At 30.2% G+C, this 17,909-nt stretch overlaps 1 protein-coding gene across 1 annotated transcript in view; it reads right to left on the bottom strand.

Moving 5' to 3' along the window:
- Naglu (N-acetyl-alpha-glucosaminidase) overlaps positions 1 to 17,354 on the bottom strand; it is a 48,619-nt gene extending 31,265 nt beyond the window's left edge. Inside the window, 10 exon segments of the mRNA XM_076475541.1 lie at positions 224 to 289; positions 1,371 to 1,532; positions 2,103 to 2,173; positions 5,344 to 5,491; positions 7,098 to 7,167; positions 7,170 to 7,278; positions 10,288 to 10,445; positions 13,183 to 13,237; positions 14,028 to 14,093; positions 17,177 to 17,354. Of these exon segments, the coding sequence (XP_076331656.1) occupies positions 224 to 289; positions 1,371 to 1,532; positions 2,103 to 2,173; positions 5,344 to 5,491; positions 7,098 to 7,167; positions 7,170 to 7,278; positions 10,288 to 10,445; positions 13,183 to 13,237; positions 14,028 to 14,045 (857 nt within the window). The 5' untranslated portion in view covers positions 14,046 to 14,093; positions 17,177 to 17,354.
- Between the last annotated feature and the right edge of the window lie 555 nt (positions 17,355 to 17,909).

Genomic DNA, 17,909 nt, shown 5'->3' with positions numbered 1-17,909 from the left:
AATTTTAAAAAAATGCCAACTGTTAACCCTAACTTAGATGATACTTTACTAACATCTGTTTTGGACAAAGTAATTTAAAAAACCCCAAAAAAACTAACTGTTAACCCTGTTTCATATACAAAGAGTTCATTAGTTTTATAAATGACCATTATATTGTCCTAGTAGATGTGTTTATAGTTTCACTATTTTCAATCTTAATGGAATGATCCTAAATGTAACTTACCAGGAGTAAGGTGGACTAAAGTGACTCCAAGCAGGTAATACTGACACTACAGCAGAAGGAAATAACCTAGAAATGAAAGAAAGGAGGACTGAATGTAACTACACAACAGACTATCTGTGTCATGCCCGCCACAAATATTGAAATCCAGATTTTAGTGCTGTATGTTTTCAAACTTACCAACGAACCACGAGGAAGAGGTAAAAAATATCAACAAAACAAATGGTATGGCTTCATATAAAAATCACTGTGAACAAATTCTAAGGAGATTAACATATCTATGTGAAAACAAGCCAACAGGTTTGACCAACTACAGGTAGGCTTGAATACTAATATTATTGTGTCCTTATATTGAAAAAACTAAGATAGCTGCAAAGTGCTCTATTAAAAGTATCATGAAATTTATCTGTTTGTGTCAGAACAAAGCCACACTACGCTTCCTACTGTGTGTACTACAATTAATCAGACATTGAATTTTTATGGTGTAAGTCTGTAGGCTTAGCACTGTCCTATTAGGGGACAGAGTCTGTTATAATTTTATATTCTGAATTTTTAGCTAATGTTCAGCAGTTACTGTAAAACTTTGATTTGGTACAATATGACAAAAAACTATCTATTCTGTTTTATACAGTTGTCTAGGAGAAGTCGTGAATGCTAGTTATAAATTTTCTTTCAAAATGTAAAAATAAGAAGAAAGATTTCTAATAGGACTGGAAGAAATTATGTTAAATAATAATTATCTATTTCTTTATACAGTTTAACATAATAAATATTAATTACACAGCATAAATAATAAACACTTTATCAAACCTATTAAAACTCAAGTTAATGCCATGTTTTTATACTGTCCACCACCAGAGTGGTCCACGTTTTACATTATACTGAATAATCTCAAGTCTTTTGCCTGTTTAAAAAAAAATTACTCATTTTTTTTTGGTATAATATACAGAAAACCATGAAGGAATTAATTATATTAAATGTATTAGAGATGACATTTTTGGTTATGTTTTTGTGTGAGTGATATATTTCACGAGCTCTTGGACCCTCATGCAATTTGATTCACAAATAATTTGTATGTTTTTAAATTCAGACATTACCCATCACCTCCATCAATAAAACTGCTATAATTATTTATTATTATTTTTTTTACTTTTTAATTGTGGGTGGGACATGACCAGAAAAGGCTGGCAAGACTGGAAACATCCCAAACTCTCTCATTCGATTCAAGATTTGATGTTGGAGAGTACGCTGTTGTTCATGCCAACTTGATGGTAAAGGTCCACCGAACTGTTGAACATTTCCCATTCTGTTCCTGAAAATTAATTACCACATTAAAATGTGTACAATTGCTTTATGGACATCTAAGAATCACATTAAAATGTGTACTATGACTAAGAACACTTGAGGATCATATTATGATACAGTGTATATTATCATTTTAATAACATTTAAAAATAACATTACAGTGTGTACTACCACTTTATGGATGCCTAAAAACCACATTACAATGTGTAGTATCATTTTAATAACATCTAAGAATCAAATTATGATACATGTGTTATCTATTATCACTTTAATAACATCTAAAAGTAATATTATAGTGTGTACAATTACTTTATGGACACCTGAAAACCACATTATAATGTGTAGTATCACTTTAATAACATCTGGAGTTTAAACTATGAATGACTAAACATTCACTGATAACAGATAGAGACCATCATCTCAACAAGGTAACCAACATAAACTGACATCTTAGTCTTTGGTTTCTTCTTCAAACATGAGTGGCTGTTTACGTCGTACTAAAGAATCATAGTATTGAACGTATATAGCAACAAAACTTAAAAATAATATGCACACAAAAAAAAAAATCGTTTCTCACCATGCCAAAAATGCTGGTCCAGTTATATACTCATCAATAGTTTTTTCTTCAAATCCTAACTTTAGAAAGAGCTAGTAAGAAAAATAAATTGATAACACAGTTACTGACATATCTGATAGATGAAAACCATTGTTATATCAAATTTTTGTGACAGTAAATCACATGGTAAGATTCAATATACTAAGTATTTTTTATTGTGGCTGACCTAAACCTTTATGAGTGTGACCATATTCTTATAAAGGGTATGTAACACTTGACCAGGAAGAAAACTACTCCAGAAATTCTTGAGCCTTTTCCAGAATGGAATTATTTATTTTTTGTAACCCCAGAAACCTCTTAATGTTACTGTCTCATTCACAATAGTACAGTTTTTCACTCAATTCTCTGTAACTATTAAAAGAGAGTTATATGACAAATATAAGAGTTTATATAATGCATACTCAGAATCAATCAAACCAAGATATTATTCCAATATGTATACTGTAATATGTGAAATGTATTAAAAACTAGTTCTATAATTAAAAATTTCATTAGAAGCTTGGCTACCCATCTGCAGAATTTCTGTACTCATTAGGTTCTTTGTATGCGTGAAATCTATGTGATATTTGTTGGGTTTTGCTAAGTAACAAATGTATATGTCAAAAAACATTAAAACTTACTACAAAGTATAGGGTGTCTATAAATTATTCACCCCATTATAGACCTTTATAAATTCTTTATTATAGGAGCTATCTTAAAACGGTTTGCGGTAATTAATATCACAACCTCAAGAAATGTTTTTCTTTATTTTGCAGAACATCCTCTGGGGACTCTATGGCAACAGTGAAGGAGAAAGCGATATGCATGCTGTGGGAAACCAAATTACCTAGATATGCTTGAAGCATATGCTGCACCTCAGCTTGAGGATATGCAGCCCCATGTGTTCTTTCAGCAAGATGGGGTACAACCACACTGGGGATTAGATGTGCACAGGTTCCTCAATGAAAAGTTCCCTTCTCGTTAGAACAGGTGAGGTGGACCTATTCCATGACCACCTCGTTCTCCAGATATCACATCTCTGAATTTATTTGTGTGGAGCTACATAAAGGACAGAGTATGTGCAAAGAAGATTAATAACATCATAAGAATTAAGACATCAGATTGAAAAGACATTGACTTCCATCATGCAAGATATGCTTCTTAATGTTTGGAACAATGTTATCTACTGCCTTGATGTTCTGTGTGCTACCAATGGGGCTCACATAAAAGTTTACTGAATTATTGACTGAACTGTGGTAGTTTACTTAAAATTAAACTTTCTTGAGTTGTGTAATTAATTGCCATGAATTGTTTTAAGATAACTCATATAATAGAGAATTTATAAAAGCTTATAATGGGGTGAATAATTTATGGACATTGTATAATTGTTAACACTTCATAACTTATGAGCTTACACATTACAAAAGGCTTAACTTGATTTTTGAATTGTTATGTACAAAAACATAATATGCAGGTGAAACTGTGAAAGATTAGGAAGACTGATCTCTCACTGGTCCATTGCACTGTTAAAGCTACTTATATCTAGCATGCAAGTTAATGGTGTAATTAAAGCTTATCTAACCAGCATATCTATAGACCCACAAACAACATGGAGCATATATAGTCTAAAAACAAGGTTGTAAAAGTTGACTACTAAACAGGTTCAAAGAACACCACATTATAACTACTTGCCTTTGTCAAGTCTCTAGAGATGAAAAGAATGTCTGTCTTGGAAATACTTCTGTGTTTTATTAAACTATGATGAACAGCTGGGTGACCAGCATGATAAACAATCAGTGCCATGCAATACAATTAATCAAATCACTTGATGTTGTGAAAATATTCAGATGACCAAAATTAGTTTTTTTTATTGTTTCAACTAACTAAGTAACTGAAAAATAGTAATTACGATATCTTATTATTTTTTGATTAATACAAGGTTTTCAATGTTAATCAGTGTTACAACTCACACACAACTGTCTGTTAAAAATTAGTGTTTTTGGTTGGTACTATTGTTTATTATTCTAGCTATCCAAGCCTCACCAGAAAATAACTGGTTAATAAGTCCAGCAATTAAAAAATTCCACTCATTAGAAAGCTCAATTAACATGTTTATCAAGTAATAACCATGACATTCAAAGTTAAATATCAACTTCTAACTTATAAGACCTTATTTTGTACATCACATTTTTCTAAGGAGATATTTGACAAATCTACTTGTATTTATAATATTTATTTTATCCCCAAAACAAAGCATCGTGTATAATATACAAAAGTTCCAAGTATATCTTCAATGTAATAATTACAAGATTTCACACATTAAATTTAGAAACTTTAAACAATGTTTGCCATGAAAAATCTTTGAGTATAATAGTCAAGCATATGTGATATAAAGAGTTGATTCTTTTCTTCATGTAGTATATTTACTTCTTATCAACCAAGCCATGTGAGAAGACCCATTTAATGACTTCAGCTGACTGTACTTAGAGAATTTTGAAATTATTAAAATCAAGCCAAAATTATGGTTGTTCTTAATACCTTTCACACAAACTGATTAAAAGGATGGTAAGAGAACATATAAAAAATTGTTAAGAATAATAATAACAAAAGGTTTTAAATTTTTGATAGACTCTTGTCAAGGTTTGTTCCAAATGGTTTCAACCAAATTTACAGCTACTGCTCAAGAAAGATAACCAGGTTTTTCCAAACTCAAAATGGGCTTCAGTATATTTGTTTTTAAGAAAGAATCACACAGGGTCCATCTTAGTTAAGGATTAAATAAAATTACTTAAGATATTCAATGACAACAATATAGGAGCTCGTGTATTAAAACCAAGACCCACTGAGTCACATTGCTTGCTGTTACACATATGTGAGTGTACATCATACATAATTAACAAATATTAAAAACCACTGTTTAAGTTAGGAAAAGTTCAGATTAGATCAGATAATGGAAAAGTACAGGAATAAGTTTTACTTCAATGTAACCTGTCAGAGATTCTAAAATTAGATGTTACAATCACCAAAATGTTTTGTTAGAAAGAAAGTAAAGCCAGTATAATCCAGACTTAATGAATTTTTCACCATATATATGGAATGAAGAATTCCAAAACTATGGAATTAAAAATAAATACAAATTAATTCTGTTTGAATTCCTCTTATATAATTTATATAATTTCTTTTCCATTCTTTAATAAAGAAGTAAACGTCACACAGTACTAACCCGTTTCCAAACAATTTCCTGACCAACAAATGCCAATGGTAGATTAATTCTGTTTAGGGCCATCCAATCAAGTTCCTTTTCCCATCTTGTCCAGTTCCACCATACAGTAGAATAACTTAAAGTGCACACATTCATGTAGTATGTAAACCTAACAGAAAATAGCATAACAAAAACACAGAAAACTAACTACCAATACTAAATCCAAAGTTTTCTATGTGTACACAGCATATAAGCCTAATAGACAATAGCACATAAAAACACAAAAAAACTAACTGTCAATATTAAATCCAAAGTTCTCTAAGAGTATAAAGGATTGTGCAGTACATAATTGTTTCCATACTAGTCTTGAAAGTTTACAAAATCAAGGTATAACTTGTGATAATAATTTTCCTTAGAAATATTTTAGCATACATAATTCCTTTCTTTTTTAGCATCACATCAACCACAATGACTGAATTTTTGACACACTGATCTGAAAGATGCATTTTATATATTCAATCATTTTCAACTGTAATTGGTATTTATATTAACATACTTTTGATTATTCTTTATTCTTCCAATTACAAAAGCCCCCAGTTTTGATTTTAAACTGTACAAAATATTGCAAAAACTAAAATATCACAAAAACAATATATAACTCAAAGAGTTATCAGAGCCCCCTGGCCCTTGCCTTACAAAATATAATCCTTACATTCCTTAGGCCTAACTAACAACATGTGTGTTCACAGTTCTTGTGATAAAGATTATTTATTTTATACAAATATAGCTTCTTTTCAATAAAATGTAAGTTAATTTACTTGTGTTTGCATAAGTTGTGTAACCTAGTGGGCAAACTGAGCAATTACCTGGGACCCCATGCTATACCTTTTAATCTACTTGTGAGTTTTCTTATCATCATGGGGTCCCATTTACTGAACTCTGCCCAGAACAAATAAGATCATATAATAAATATGGATTCAAGTAACCAGAACATTTTGCTACCATTTATTGTTCTTACTAAACCTAACTAAACTTACTTTATATTTTCTCAAAAGTTCTAGCTTAAAAACAGATAATTTAACATGCACACATCTTCACAAATTAACAGAACATTTAAATAAAACAAAAAATTATTATCTATGTGTTTTATTCCTTAGTCTTCAAACTTTCATATTGAATGCCTTTAACTAGCAAAATCAGTTGAAAATGCTTACCAAATTATGATGTGAAAAGTTTAAATTTTGCTGTATTCAATCATATCTAATTTTTTTTTGTAGTTTTCAGAACTAGTGTTTTATTAATAAATGATGAAACAACTTGATCTTATGTTACAGAATATGCTTACTGTATACAAAACTGACAGAAATAATGTATTCTTAAGAGGTGATAGTATCTTAATAAACTGAAACCTTAACTTTGGGATGGGCAAACATAGGTAATACAAAAACACCAATAAATTATATGGAGCTGATCAGAAACAAAACTGTCAAAACAAAACTTTTATCTCTAAATAATTATACTAAATAAATGTTAAAAAATAAAAAAATAATAAAAATTTTAAAATACTTCCAAGTTATAATTTGTTGAAACAGAGTTACAATTACAATTTGTATGTGAAACTTGAAATGAATGTTGTGTTTGGATTAAAATTTGCAATATAACTGAACTAAGGTTAAACATTACAGTAATGATACTTATCACACAAGAAACATTTATTTTAGTTTATAAAACTCATTTAATACATTTCCACTTTAAAGTCTAAACATCTATCTTACTTATCATTAGAAGTGATCACCACGGGAGTCTCAGGTTTGGGAAGAAGTTCTGGAAGATTGAGCTGGACTCAGACCATGACACTTGACATCCACAGTAAGACTTCAAGTAGTAGTGAAAACCCCAAGCTACTGCAACACCACTACTTCCAATTATTTGGATACTTCTGTTAACTGCTTTAAGCTAAATTAAACAAACAAGGAGCTTATATAACTTCAGTCCAATTTACTGGAGTGAAAAGAACTATTCAGTTATTCCATTGTACTATTAGATCACAGTATGAGACTATTACTGTTTAGATTGGCCCTTTAGTGTAAACAGTTTATATTGTTACTGACTTACAATTTGAGCTATAAAACTAAATCAAGACTTTTCACAAGTTATGTCAGTTTTTTCACATGAATTTTAATGAAAGATTTGTATATCTCCAGATAAACTACTTATTTGCTTATCTTTAACACTACACCAAAAACTATTGCATTTCATTTAAAATTATGCATTAGCTGTTAATAAGTTATCCAATTAACTTACAGTTAAGGACCATATTTTAGCTCTCACATTAGTGAATTTGCATATTGCATTATACTGACTTTAAATGTTGCCTTTTACAATGCATAGTGTAAAGAACTAACTAAAGAGCTCAGTTACTAGGTATACCTTACATAGGAACCCACCAATAATTAGAAGGACTGAATGAATTATTCACAATATTTATATATTGTGTGGTTTTATGTCATTAGAAACATTGTAGCCAACAACAATTTGATACATAAATTGTTTAAACAGACAAAAACCTGTTTACAAATATCAATGGGATCATATTGGTAATTCTAGGATTAAGAGTTGAATTTGGAAGGTTACCAACACAAGATGAACATAAAATAGATTATGGGTAACCAAGCAGGCTTCAAGAATGAGTTGAAAGTAATGAGGTGACCACAAATATGAAAATAGTTCAAAACTGGTTCAAAAGAATTAATGTATAATGTTGTTTTACAGGACTATTTTTTGAAAAGTGTTATAAAAGTTAACCAAGGTAAAGACTAAATATATTAATACACTAACAAATGAATAAAACCTTTCCATTTTTTAGCTTGTTGAATTGAAATGCATAAAGTGAAAACAGTCATGAGAAAATTATGCCAAAAATATTTAAGCACATGATAAAAATACTGAAAAGTAAGAAATCACTTAGATAAACTGATAGAAGTATTCACTCAAAACCTTTCAATAAAGTGCAGAAAATGTTGATCAAAGTAAATTATTTCTCCCAATTTGAGTATATATATATACAAACGTGAAGCTTCAGTCAGTATAGTAGTGTGTGTGTGTGTGTGTGTGTGTGTGTGTGTGTGTGTGGCTGGAGTCAGTATAGAAGTATATATGTGTATGTGTGTGGCTTGAGCAGTATATATATATGTAGTCAGTGAAGTATATATGTGTGTATATGTGAGTGTACAGAAGTATATATATATGTGTGTAATGGCTTGAGTCAGTACAGAGGTATATATATATATATGTGTGTAATGGCTTGAGTCAGTACAGAAGTATATATATATATATATGTGTGTAATGGCTTGAGTCAGTACAGAAGTATATATATATATATGTGTGTAATGGCTTGAGTCAGTACAGAAGTATATATATGTGTGTATATGGCTTGAGTCAGTACAAGCTAGTATATATATGTGTATATATGGCTTGAGTCAGTACAGAAGTATATATATGTGTGTGTAATAGTCAGTATAGAAGTATATATATATGTGTGTAATGGCTTGAGTCAGTACAGAAGTATATATATATATATATATATATATGTGTGTAATGACTTGAGTCAGTACAGAAGTATATATATGTGTGTATATGGCTTGAGTCAGTACAGAAGTATATATATGTGTACATATGGCTTGAGTCAGTACAGAAGTATATATATATGTGTGTAATGGCTTGAGTCAGTATAGAAGTATATATATATGTGTGTAATGGCTTGAGTCAGTACAGAAGTATATATATATGTGTGGCTTGAGTTAGTATAGAAGTATATATATGTGTCTGTGGCTTGAGTCAGTATAGAAGTATATATATGTGTCTGTGGCTTGAGTCAGTATAGAAGTATATATATGTGTCTGTGGCTTGAGTCAGTATAGAAGTATATATATGTGTCTGTGGCTTGAGTCAGTATAGAAGCCACAACCTAAAACTATTACACAGAGAAATGTTGAAAGAGGAAACCAAAAATTCAGTTTTTAATAATAATAATTAAAAACGTTTGTTATGCTTCACAATAAAAATAAGGCAATTTTCTTTAAGTGTTATAAAACAAAATATAAATGGATCACAGAAAAAAGTCATTTTCTGAAGATATTCTCTGACATGAAGTTAATGTTATAAATGAAAATTAGAAAATATTTCTAAATTAGTAATGAAAAAGAATCACAAATCAAACCTTGCAAAAACTAGTAAGAATAGCACTTTTTTTTTCTGTATTTTAAACAGAAAGTTACATAATGAGCTATTTGTGCTTTGCCCACTGTAGATACCAAAACCCAATTTTTACATGAGACTGCATCAGGTATGGTTTCAAACACTTCACCCACATACTGTGAATTGTCTTAACTACCAGGCCACATCGGGTCTTCTTTCAAATTTACCTTCTTCAAATGATGGCTAAACTAAGTGACATCAAACGAAAGTTGGGTCCCAACTAAATGTCAAATAGTGCCCCACACATAAATATATACCCTTACTTTTTAAGCCTGCAACTATTAAGTACATGTGCCAGTAATTAGCAATTAAACAAAGAAAATAAGATGTCTCATTGCCAAAAGAAAGAAAACTGTCAAAAACACAAAGAATTCATCATCACTAGAAAAGGACAAAAGAAATTGCAATAATAATCAAAATAAAAATAACTTACAAGTTTCTTAAGTAAATAAATAAAATCATTTAATAAACTAGAATTAAAAGGAGACAACACCTTCCTTAAGGTAGGTAAACATTGTTATTTAATTCAACACATCAAAAGAGATGGCTTGTGTTGATTCAAAAGCTAGCAAATTTTAATCTGTTTTTGATGTTCACACTTTTTGGAGTCAAAAATAAAGTTTAAAGTCTATAATTTTTAAGTAAAATTCCATCAAATACATAATACAATACTGTTAATTAACATCTATAATATATATGCTCGATTACTTCAAATGAATCCTGATCTTTTGGACCCAGATTGAAATCCACTTTAACTTTGAAACTTTCTGAATGAAATGGAAGAAGGCGTCTAATCAGGTTCCTAACAGCATTCTCTTGAACTTTTGGGGAGGATGATGTTTGGACATCTGGAATTACAGTGGAAGCTGAAATAGTTTTTTGAAAGATGAAAATATGAAAAAATATTGTTTCATAAAATGAACACAACTATGTAACAGAAGGTTAATCAATAAAAGTAACTAACTGAAAAGTACTTAGTAAATAAATAAATATTTATAAATAAATAATTCAGATTTGCTTTTATGGATACACTTATCTGACTACTCACCCATGAAGGTATGGGCAAAGTATATCCTTCTAAGATTATTAAAAAAGAATAGTTTAGTTTCAGCAACTAAAAATCCTAGGTTTACATTTTCACTTGAATGAAAGTAAATTAGTGTATTGTCCTTTCATGTGTGTTTTGAGCATCATACATAATGTTCATATCAAGCTCTCTTTTTAAACTCACACACTAAATCAAAACAATTCCTATCATCACGTTAATGAGCATCAGTTGCACATCAAATAAATGTCACTGTGTATCACCTATGATACTAAGGCACTTAAGCAGTATGTCCTGTGAATTACACATAACGCAGAAGACAGGGATAAGGTTAAGAAAAAGCTACGTAATATCTATCGTTTCTTTTGTTCACAAAATCTGCATTAATTTTACACAAAATATTTTCACTTAGGCCTAGCTGTGCACGACAAACCACTTTTGAATGGAATGTACCACAAGGAAGATCCTCATTTAAAATAAAGATACCACTAGGAAGGTCCTTATTTAAAATAAAGATAGAGTAAGGAAGGTCCTCATTTAAAATAAAGATACCACAAGAAATGGCCTCATCTAAAATCTTGAGCTCATAATTATGTTTTTCATCTTAAAATCATTTATTTATTTACAAATAAAACAGGAATAAAGGAATAAAAAAGGCTTCTTCTGTCAGGCTGTAGATGAAATGTAAGCCTACTTTTTTGTAATGATAGTTCAAGTCCATAAATAATTATTTATTTATTCCAAGTGTACACTATAAAAAACAAAATAATAACATGTCTAAAGCACACAATGTTCTATAACTAGTATAATTTAACTGGCCTTAAAATATTTTCAGCAGATACTTGATTTGAACTTCAAGAGAGCAACTTTCAACTGGTAGCAAATTTACTAAAAATCTCTAATGAAAATAACATTACATTATTTATCATTCTGTAAATTAAAACTTTATCTTTCTGTTGCTCACAAATGATGTAATAGAAAAGGTATGAAGTATTGGCAATTTGTGAAAGGGAGGACTTGATATGTGGATGTAACAAGCAGATCTGATGTTCTAATTTATGTCCACTAGTTATGCCTTAGTAATATCCAGATTATAATGAGTAATTTAAACTCAGGACATCAGAGAGGAGTGATAAAAATATACAGGCAAATGTGAAAAATTTCACAATATATGTACAAAAAAAGATTGAAAAAGAATTAATTTAAATTTTCTTTTCAAAATTAAAACTTAACTTATTAAGTATTTTTTATGTTTACACACATACATTGATAATAAAGTAGCTTATTTATAATTTTAATGTAACTCTGTAAAAGGCATGACATGTGCTTCAGTCTAGCTATTATTCAAGCCAGGATTGGATAGAACTAGTTTATTGTATGGTTTAATTAGTGATCTAGATCTAAAACAAATACTGATATCTGCTTGTAATATATGGATGATTTCAAGAGAAATATAGGGTACTAATGGAATTTAAAGTCTGAGGAGTACAGGGTACACAGAAATATTACGGGGTCTCTCATAAGACGGTCCAAATAAAGTAAAACAATGCTAACTTTAAGAGTGCTGAATGAAAAATTAGGTACATTTATTAAGTTAATTCACCTCAGTAGTATCAGAAACTGTTGAAGAGAGAAGATAAAAGAACTTAGAACCTTAAAGAAGAAATTCTTGAAAAAGAAAACCATCAGTTATTCAGTTAACTAATAACAAACATGTGACCAGATATGTGTGTAAAAACAAGAAAAACAATTCACAAACTGCTTGATTTAAAAATAGTTTTCTTTCATTTTGTTGAGAAACACATTACAATGCAAATGTCCTTACTTTTTATAAAGTATTTTCACATGAAAATATGAAGACTCCTCCAAGTTATACAGCAAACTAAACTATGTAACATGTATGTCTAATACAGCAAACTAAACTATGTTAACATATGTCTAAATAAACAGTCTTACATAAAACTGGAAGAATTATTAGTTATCACATCTGTGTCATGACAACAGTATCAACCATGTTGTATTTTTCTACACTGTTATTTTCTGTTGATGTCCCTCAGTTTTTCAACGAAGAAGAAGGTATAACAGAATTTCAACCACATTACACACCTACATCCACTTCTGCATATCCATCTGTATCATGACAACCAATCAAAATTGCAACATTTTTATGACAACAGTGTAAGATTAAATTCATTAAAGAAATCACAGTAATAAATAAAAAACAGTGTCTTGTCTTAAAAGTTTTTTGTGCGATAGAACATTAATATTTGACAACAAATGCTGTATATCTACATGCTACTTTTCTGTTTTTGAAACAAGTAAGAATGATGAACAAGACAAAGTAATGAATGACAGCAATAATTATTTTTTGACTGAAAGTAATAAAGTATGATAAGTAGAGTTATTGTTGGCTGTCAGTAAAAATGGAACCTTCTAGTTAAAACAACCTGAGTTATCCAACCTGTAATACTGTAGATCCGGGTATTAGTTACTAAAACTGTTCCGATATGTTGGTTTTACATCCAATGTGTAAAACTATAGTTTGTGGTGTTACTTACCTGCTTTGGTCATGCAAACTTCAGAAAGGAAGGATAAACAAACACATAGCAGCAACTGTAAGATATCATACAGGAAGCACATCATCACCACCAATAAATAATTTCATTAATACTAATCTGAATTAAAATAGTAACATTTTAGAGAAAACTCCGAGTTCTCTGTAGATCAAAAGCAAATGTTTGTACAGCATACACATTTACAACCATAATTTTACAAATTTAAGCCAACATGTGTATGTTCTGCATCATTCTGATTTTTGAAAGTTTGGGACATTACCAAATAAATTTTTAGACTTGCAATGGCATTAATTTGCATAATTTACTAACAACATACATCCACTAGTTTGTATTTGATTGAAAACCTTAGTATATTACAAGTAATCCATATATACGAATAAAATATTTAAAGATAGATTTTCACAGATTAGTAATCATATTTTATAATGTAAACAAAAGTACATTAAATAATTTATACTTCTTGTAATATACCAAAACACCTGCTTTACAGGGGCAACAGAGTGAAAAGAATTAACCTGAGTTGGCTTAGGTAAAACAGCTTTAACAGTGACAGCTAACTTGTAATACATTAGAGATATTGCAATAGCATTATATGTAAACATAGCCTGTATTTATCATCTTTTGGTGTTTCAGTTTCCTAACTAACAAATACATAGACTTGTGTATATTTATACGTTAAATTCATATAGACTTGTCTATATACCAGTAGCTACATAAAATCAGGGCTGACACGACAAAATATATTTACAATATTTATTTACCTTCACAACTGAAATAGAGGCCAAAGAATTATTGTTTATAACTAAGAGAACATATTCTCAAGTTACCTTTCTTAATGTTTTCATTTCTTTGCAACAAGTACTTTACAAGCCAGACATCTTCAACCATGAGACCTATCAGAAATTAAAGTTACACGATAATGACAGCTGTATAGCTCTTCAATATACAAGATAGTTTTTTTTTTCCGAAATAAAAGCTACAAACTTTAATTTACTATAACAGTAACCACTTCCTTTTCTAACAAGATTATACTCGTCATAAGCAGTGTACTCAGAACATTTGTTTGGGGATACAAGAAAAAAACAAACAATAAATCTATATTACTTCTTTTACAATGTATTCTAGTGACGCATACACACAGTAAATATAATTTATCTATGCCAAAAGCAAGGAATGTACGTGAAACAATTAACAAAGAAATCTTAGATTTTGTATGAAGGGGAAGTGATTGATCCCCATCATGAAACAATTAACAAATACAAAAACATCTTAGATCCTAGATGTACAGGGAAGGACTAGTCCCCCATCTTGAAACAATTAACAAACAAAACATTTTAGATTCTGGATGTACAGAGAAGGACTAGTCCTCAACTTCAAACAATTAACAAAAAATCTTAACATTTGGATGAAGGGGGAAGGATTAGTCCTCCTCATTACTAACTCAAGGTCTTCACTGAATTTACTGAAACAGAATTGATAGGACTTGTAGAAGAGCATGTAATTCCATAACTTTAGTAATAACAACTCAGGGGAACAAGAGTATCAGCTGATCAATTTTTAATGTTTTGCAAGTTAGTGATCTTAAGTTATATTAAAAGCTATCTGAACTATTGATAATCATTTCAAATGTTACTAATAAGGGCTAGTACAACAAACATTCCTCACATTTCAAGTTACACAAATAAACTAGAAACAGAGTACAACTATAATGATTTGAACAGTAACCAACTTAAATCTATTATATACAATAATACTATTTTCTAAAGTGTAGTTATATATTCCAAGATAATGTTTCTATCTTAATTTGTTCATGAGTTTTGACCATCTTGGAAACTCACTACTTCCTATAACTAAGAAGAATGTGACTGATCAACAGGGGTAATCACGTTTTACACATAGCTACAGATGGATCACACTGCTAAACACATAGATTTAATGTTTTCACTGTGAAACACAAAGTCTAATGTTTTCATTGTTAAACACATAGATCTAATAGATCCATATCCTTCTCCTCTCCAAAAAAAACATGTTTAGAGATTTTAGTCTCTCCTCATAGGACAATTTCACCATCCCAGGTATTATCCTAGTGGCTTTTCTCTAAATCTTCTCCAACAATTCAATGTCCTTCTTAGGAAGAGAGCTCAAAACTTTTCACAGTACCATAAATGAGGCCTCACAAGTGATCTATACAGTGAAACAGTAATACCCATTGTCTTGTATTCACTGGTTCTATAGATGCTACCCAAAATCCTGTTAGCCCTATGGCTAGCTACAATACACTGTTTAGATAAGTAATGTGATTTATTGATCACAACATTGAGATATTTTTCTTTAACCACATTATTTAACATATTCCAATTTAAAATGTCATAATATCTTGAACTGTAAAAATCCACACATAACCTTACATTTTGTATAGTTATGTATTGACCCAATACCTCAAATGATCCAAATCTCCCTGTAAATCTGCAGCATCTTTGAAACAGTTAACCACCACAAAAATCTTAATGTCATCTGCAAACATAAATATTTTGTTGGTCATTACAGTGTCAATATCATTAATATAAATCACAAACAGCAGAGGACCCAGCACAGAGCCCTGAGTCACATCACTTATACTGTAATCCAGTTGGATATAACTTCATTTATTACTAATTTCTGTTTCCTACTCTCCAGGCAGTTGTCTAACCAATTTAATAACATTTCCCCCAACATGCACAGATTTATTTTTGTGACAAGTCTTTTGTGAGGCACCTTATGTTAAACCATGGTAAACCAAATCTACAGCATTTCCTTCATCAACTCTTGCAGTAACATCCTCACATTTCTGTTACATCATTCATTCTATTAAAAAAGCTGGATAGATTTCTAGAAAACTACAAAACCATCTAAACATTTTGAGCTATAAAATATGTAGTTAATCCATATAAATATATAACCCATACACTACAGTTGTACTGAAAATTGAATTTCAGTTTAAAATTTCCCATATGACTTGGTAAAGAACATATATGACCATTGAGGCACTCTATAATAACCATTGTTACCAAGCAATCAGTCAGTCTTTGTTGAAAGACTCACAAAGTCAACAAAATTCCATATACAGCACAGCTGCAGCATACAGAAGTAAAAAGTTCCATCTGTTTATGACAGCTGCAGTTAATGGGTTAAAAAATATATTTCTCAATCTTAAACCATATATAGACAAACATACATAACTAATTCATAAATTCCCAGTTACACATGATAACATAAATAACTTAATACAAAATATTATTACAGAAGTCCAGTACAGTTAACTGGTACCTTTGGTAAGTTTATATAACAGAATAACCATTACAAAAACTTCAAATAATTCTATATATTAATCACCATTTAGTTTGTGGACACATCAATGTAAATTGTTTCTTTATCACTGCAATAATTAAGGTAATTATATGTTGTGCTTTAAAATCTTAATGAATTGTTTAACAGTAACAACATAAAATACATTACTAAAAATAAATAATGAACACCTCAAATACAAAATCCTGTATACTATATATAATTCAAAACAGTGTTGAGCTGCTAATGATAACGTACTTGATGTTTTGTTTTTTTTCCGTAATTAAACTTAGAATCAAAATCCTAGGGGTTACATTTTTCCTTCATGTGTAAGTTTCTTATTAATGTCAATAGGAAAAGTGGAGTTTAAATTATGTTTGTTAGACGACAATTCTACATTCTGTCAGTTATTTTAACTTTACATACAAAATAAAAATCAAAAACGAAAATGACTGGTTTTAATATCTCATTAAAAAGGTTGGGAAGTCAGAAAACACATACCTTTTCCTTATAACGGTACAGAATTTTAGCCTTACGTGTAATTAAACATACTTACCAAGGTTAAAATAAAGATTATTTTACGTACTAAATAATAATATAGCAATATGTATGCCCATATGATCAATAAGAATAAATAGATAAATTTTTAAACCTTTTCTTCTACCGTGCTCTGTTTGTTTTAATTAAAAGCAATTTCAAACATTTTCCAAACCTATCCTACATTATTTTTAAAATGACCATAACAACTCATGGAATATATTGTAAGTCTGGTCTCACCGACCCAAATATAACTTCCTTAAAATGAGAAAACAACATTCAACTTACCACCTAGTGATCTTTTCACATATTGTTCTCAAAGATGTTTTACGTTTGCCCTCTTGCGCTGATTGAAATGTCACACATATTAAAATAACATATAACAAATACGGTGATTTTTAACAATTTCTCTTTTATTGTCAGACATATTTAATATTATTATTTTAAGTATTTATAAAACCAATAAATCAAACAATACCAGAACAATATGATGGCTTGAAATTATATTGTAAAATATTATATACACAATTTAAAGTGAAAAAACAAAACAAAATGAAAAACTAGACTTAACTATGATAGTTTATTAGTTTGTTTTCCGATTGTCTTTACCTAGTGGGCCTGGCATGGCCAAGCGTGTTAAGGCGTTCGACTTGTAATCCGAGGTCGCAGGTTCGAATCCCGGTCGCACAAAACATGCCCGCCCTTTCAGCCGTGGGGGTGTTATAATGTTTCGGTCAATCCCACTATTCGTTGGTAAAAGAGTAGCCCACGAGTTGGCGGTGGGTGATGATGACTAGCTGCCTTCCCTGTAGCCATACACTGCTAAATTAGGGACAGCTAGCGCAAAT

This window comes from Tachypleus tridentatus, chromosome 13, assembly GCF_004210375.1.
Source record: "Tachypleus tridentatus isolate NWPU-2018 chromosome 13, ASM421037v1, whole genome shotgun sequence".
Taxonomy (NCBI): Eukaryota; Metazoa; Arthropoda; class Merostomata; order Xiphosura; family Limulidae; genus Tachypleus; species Tachypleus tridentatus.
Note: the sequence above shows the minus strand (reverse complement) of the source record. Positions and strands in the feature narration are given on the sequence as shown.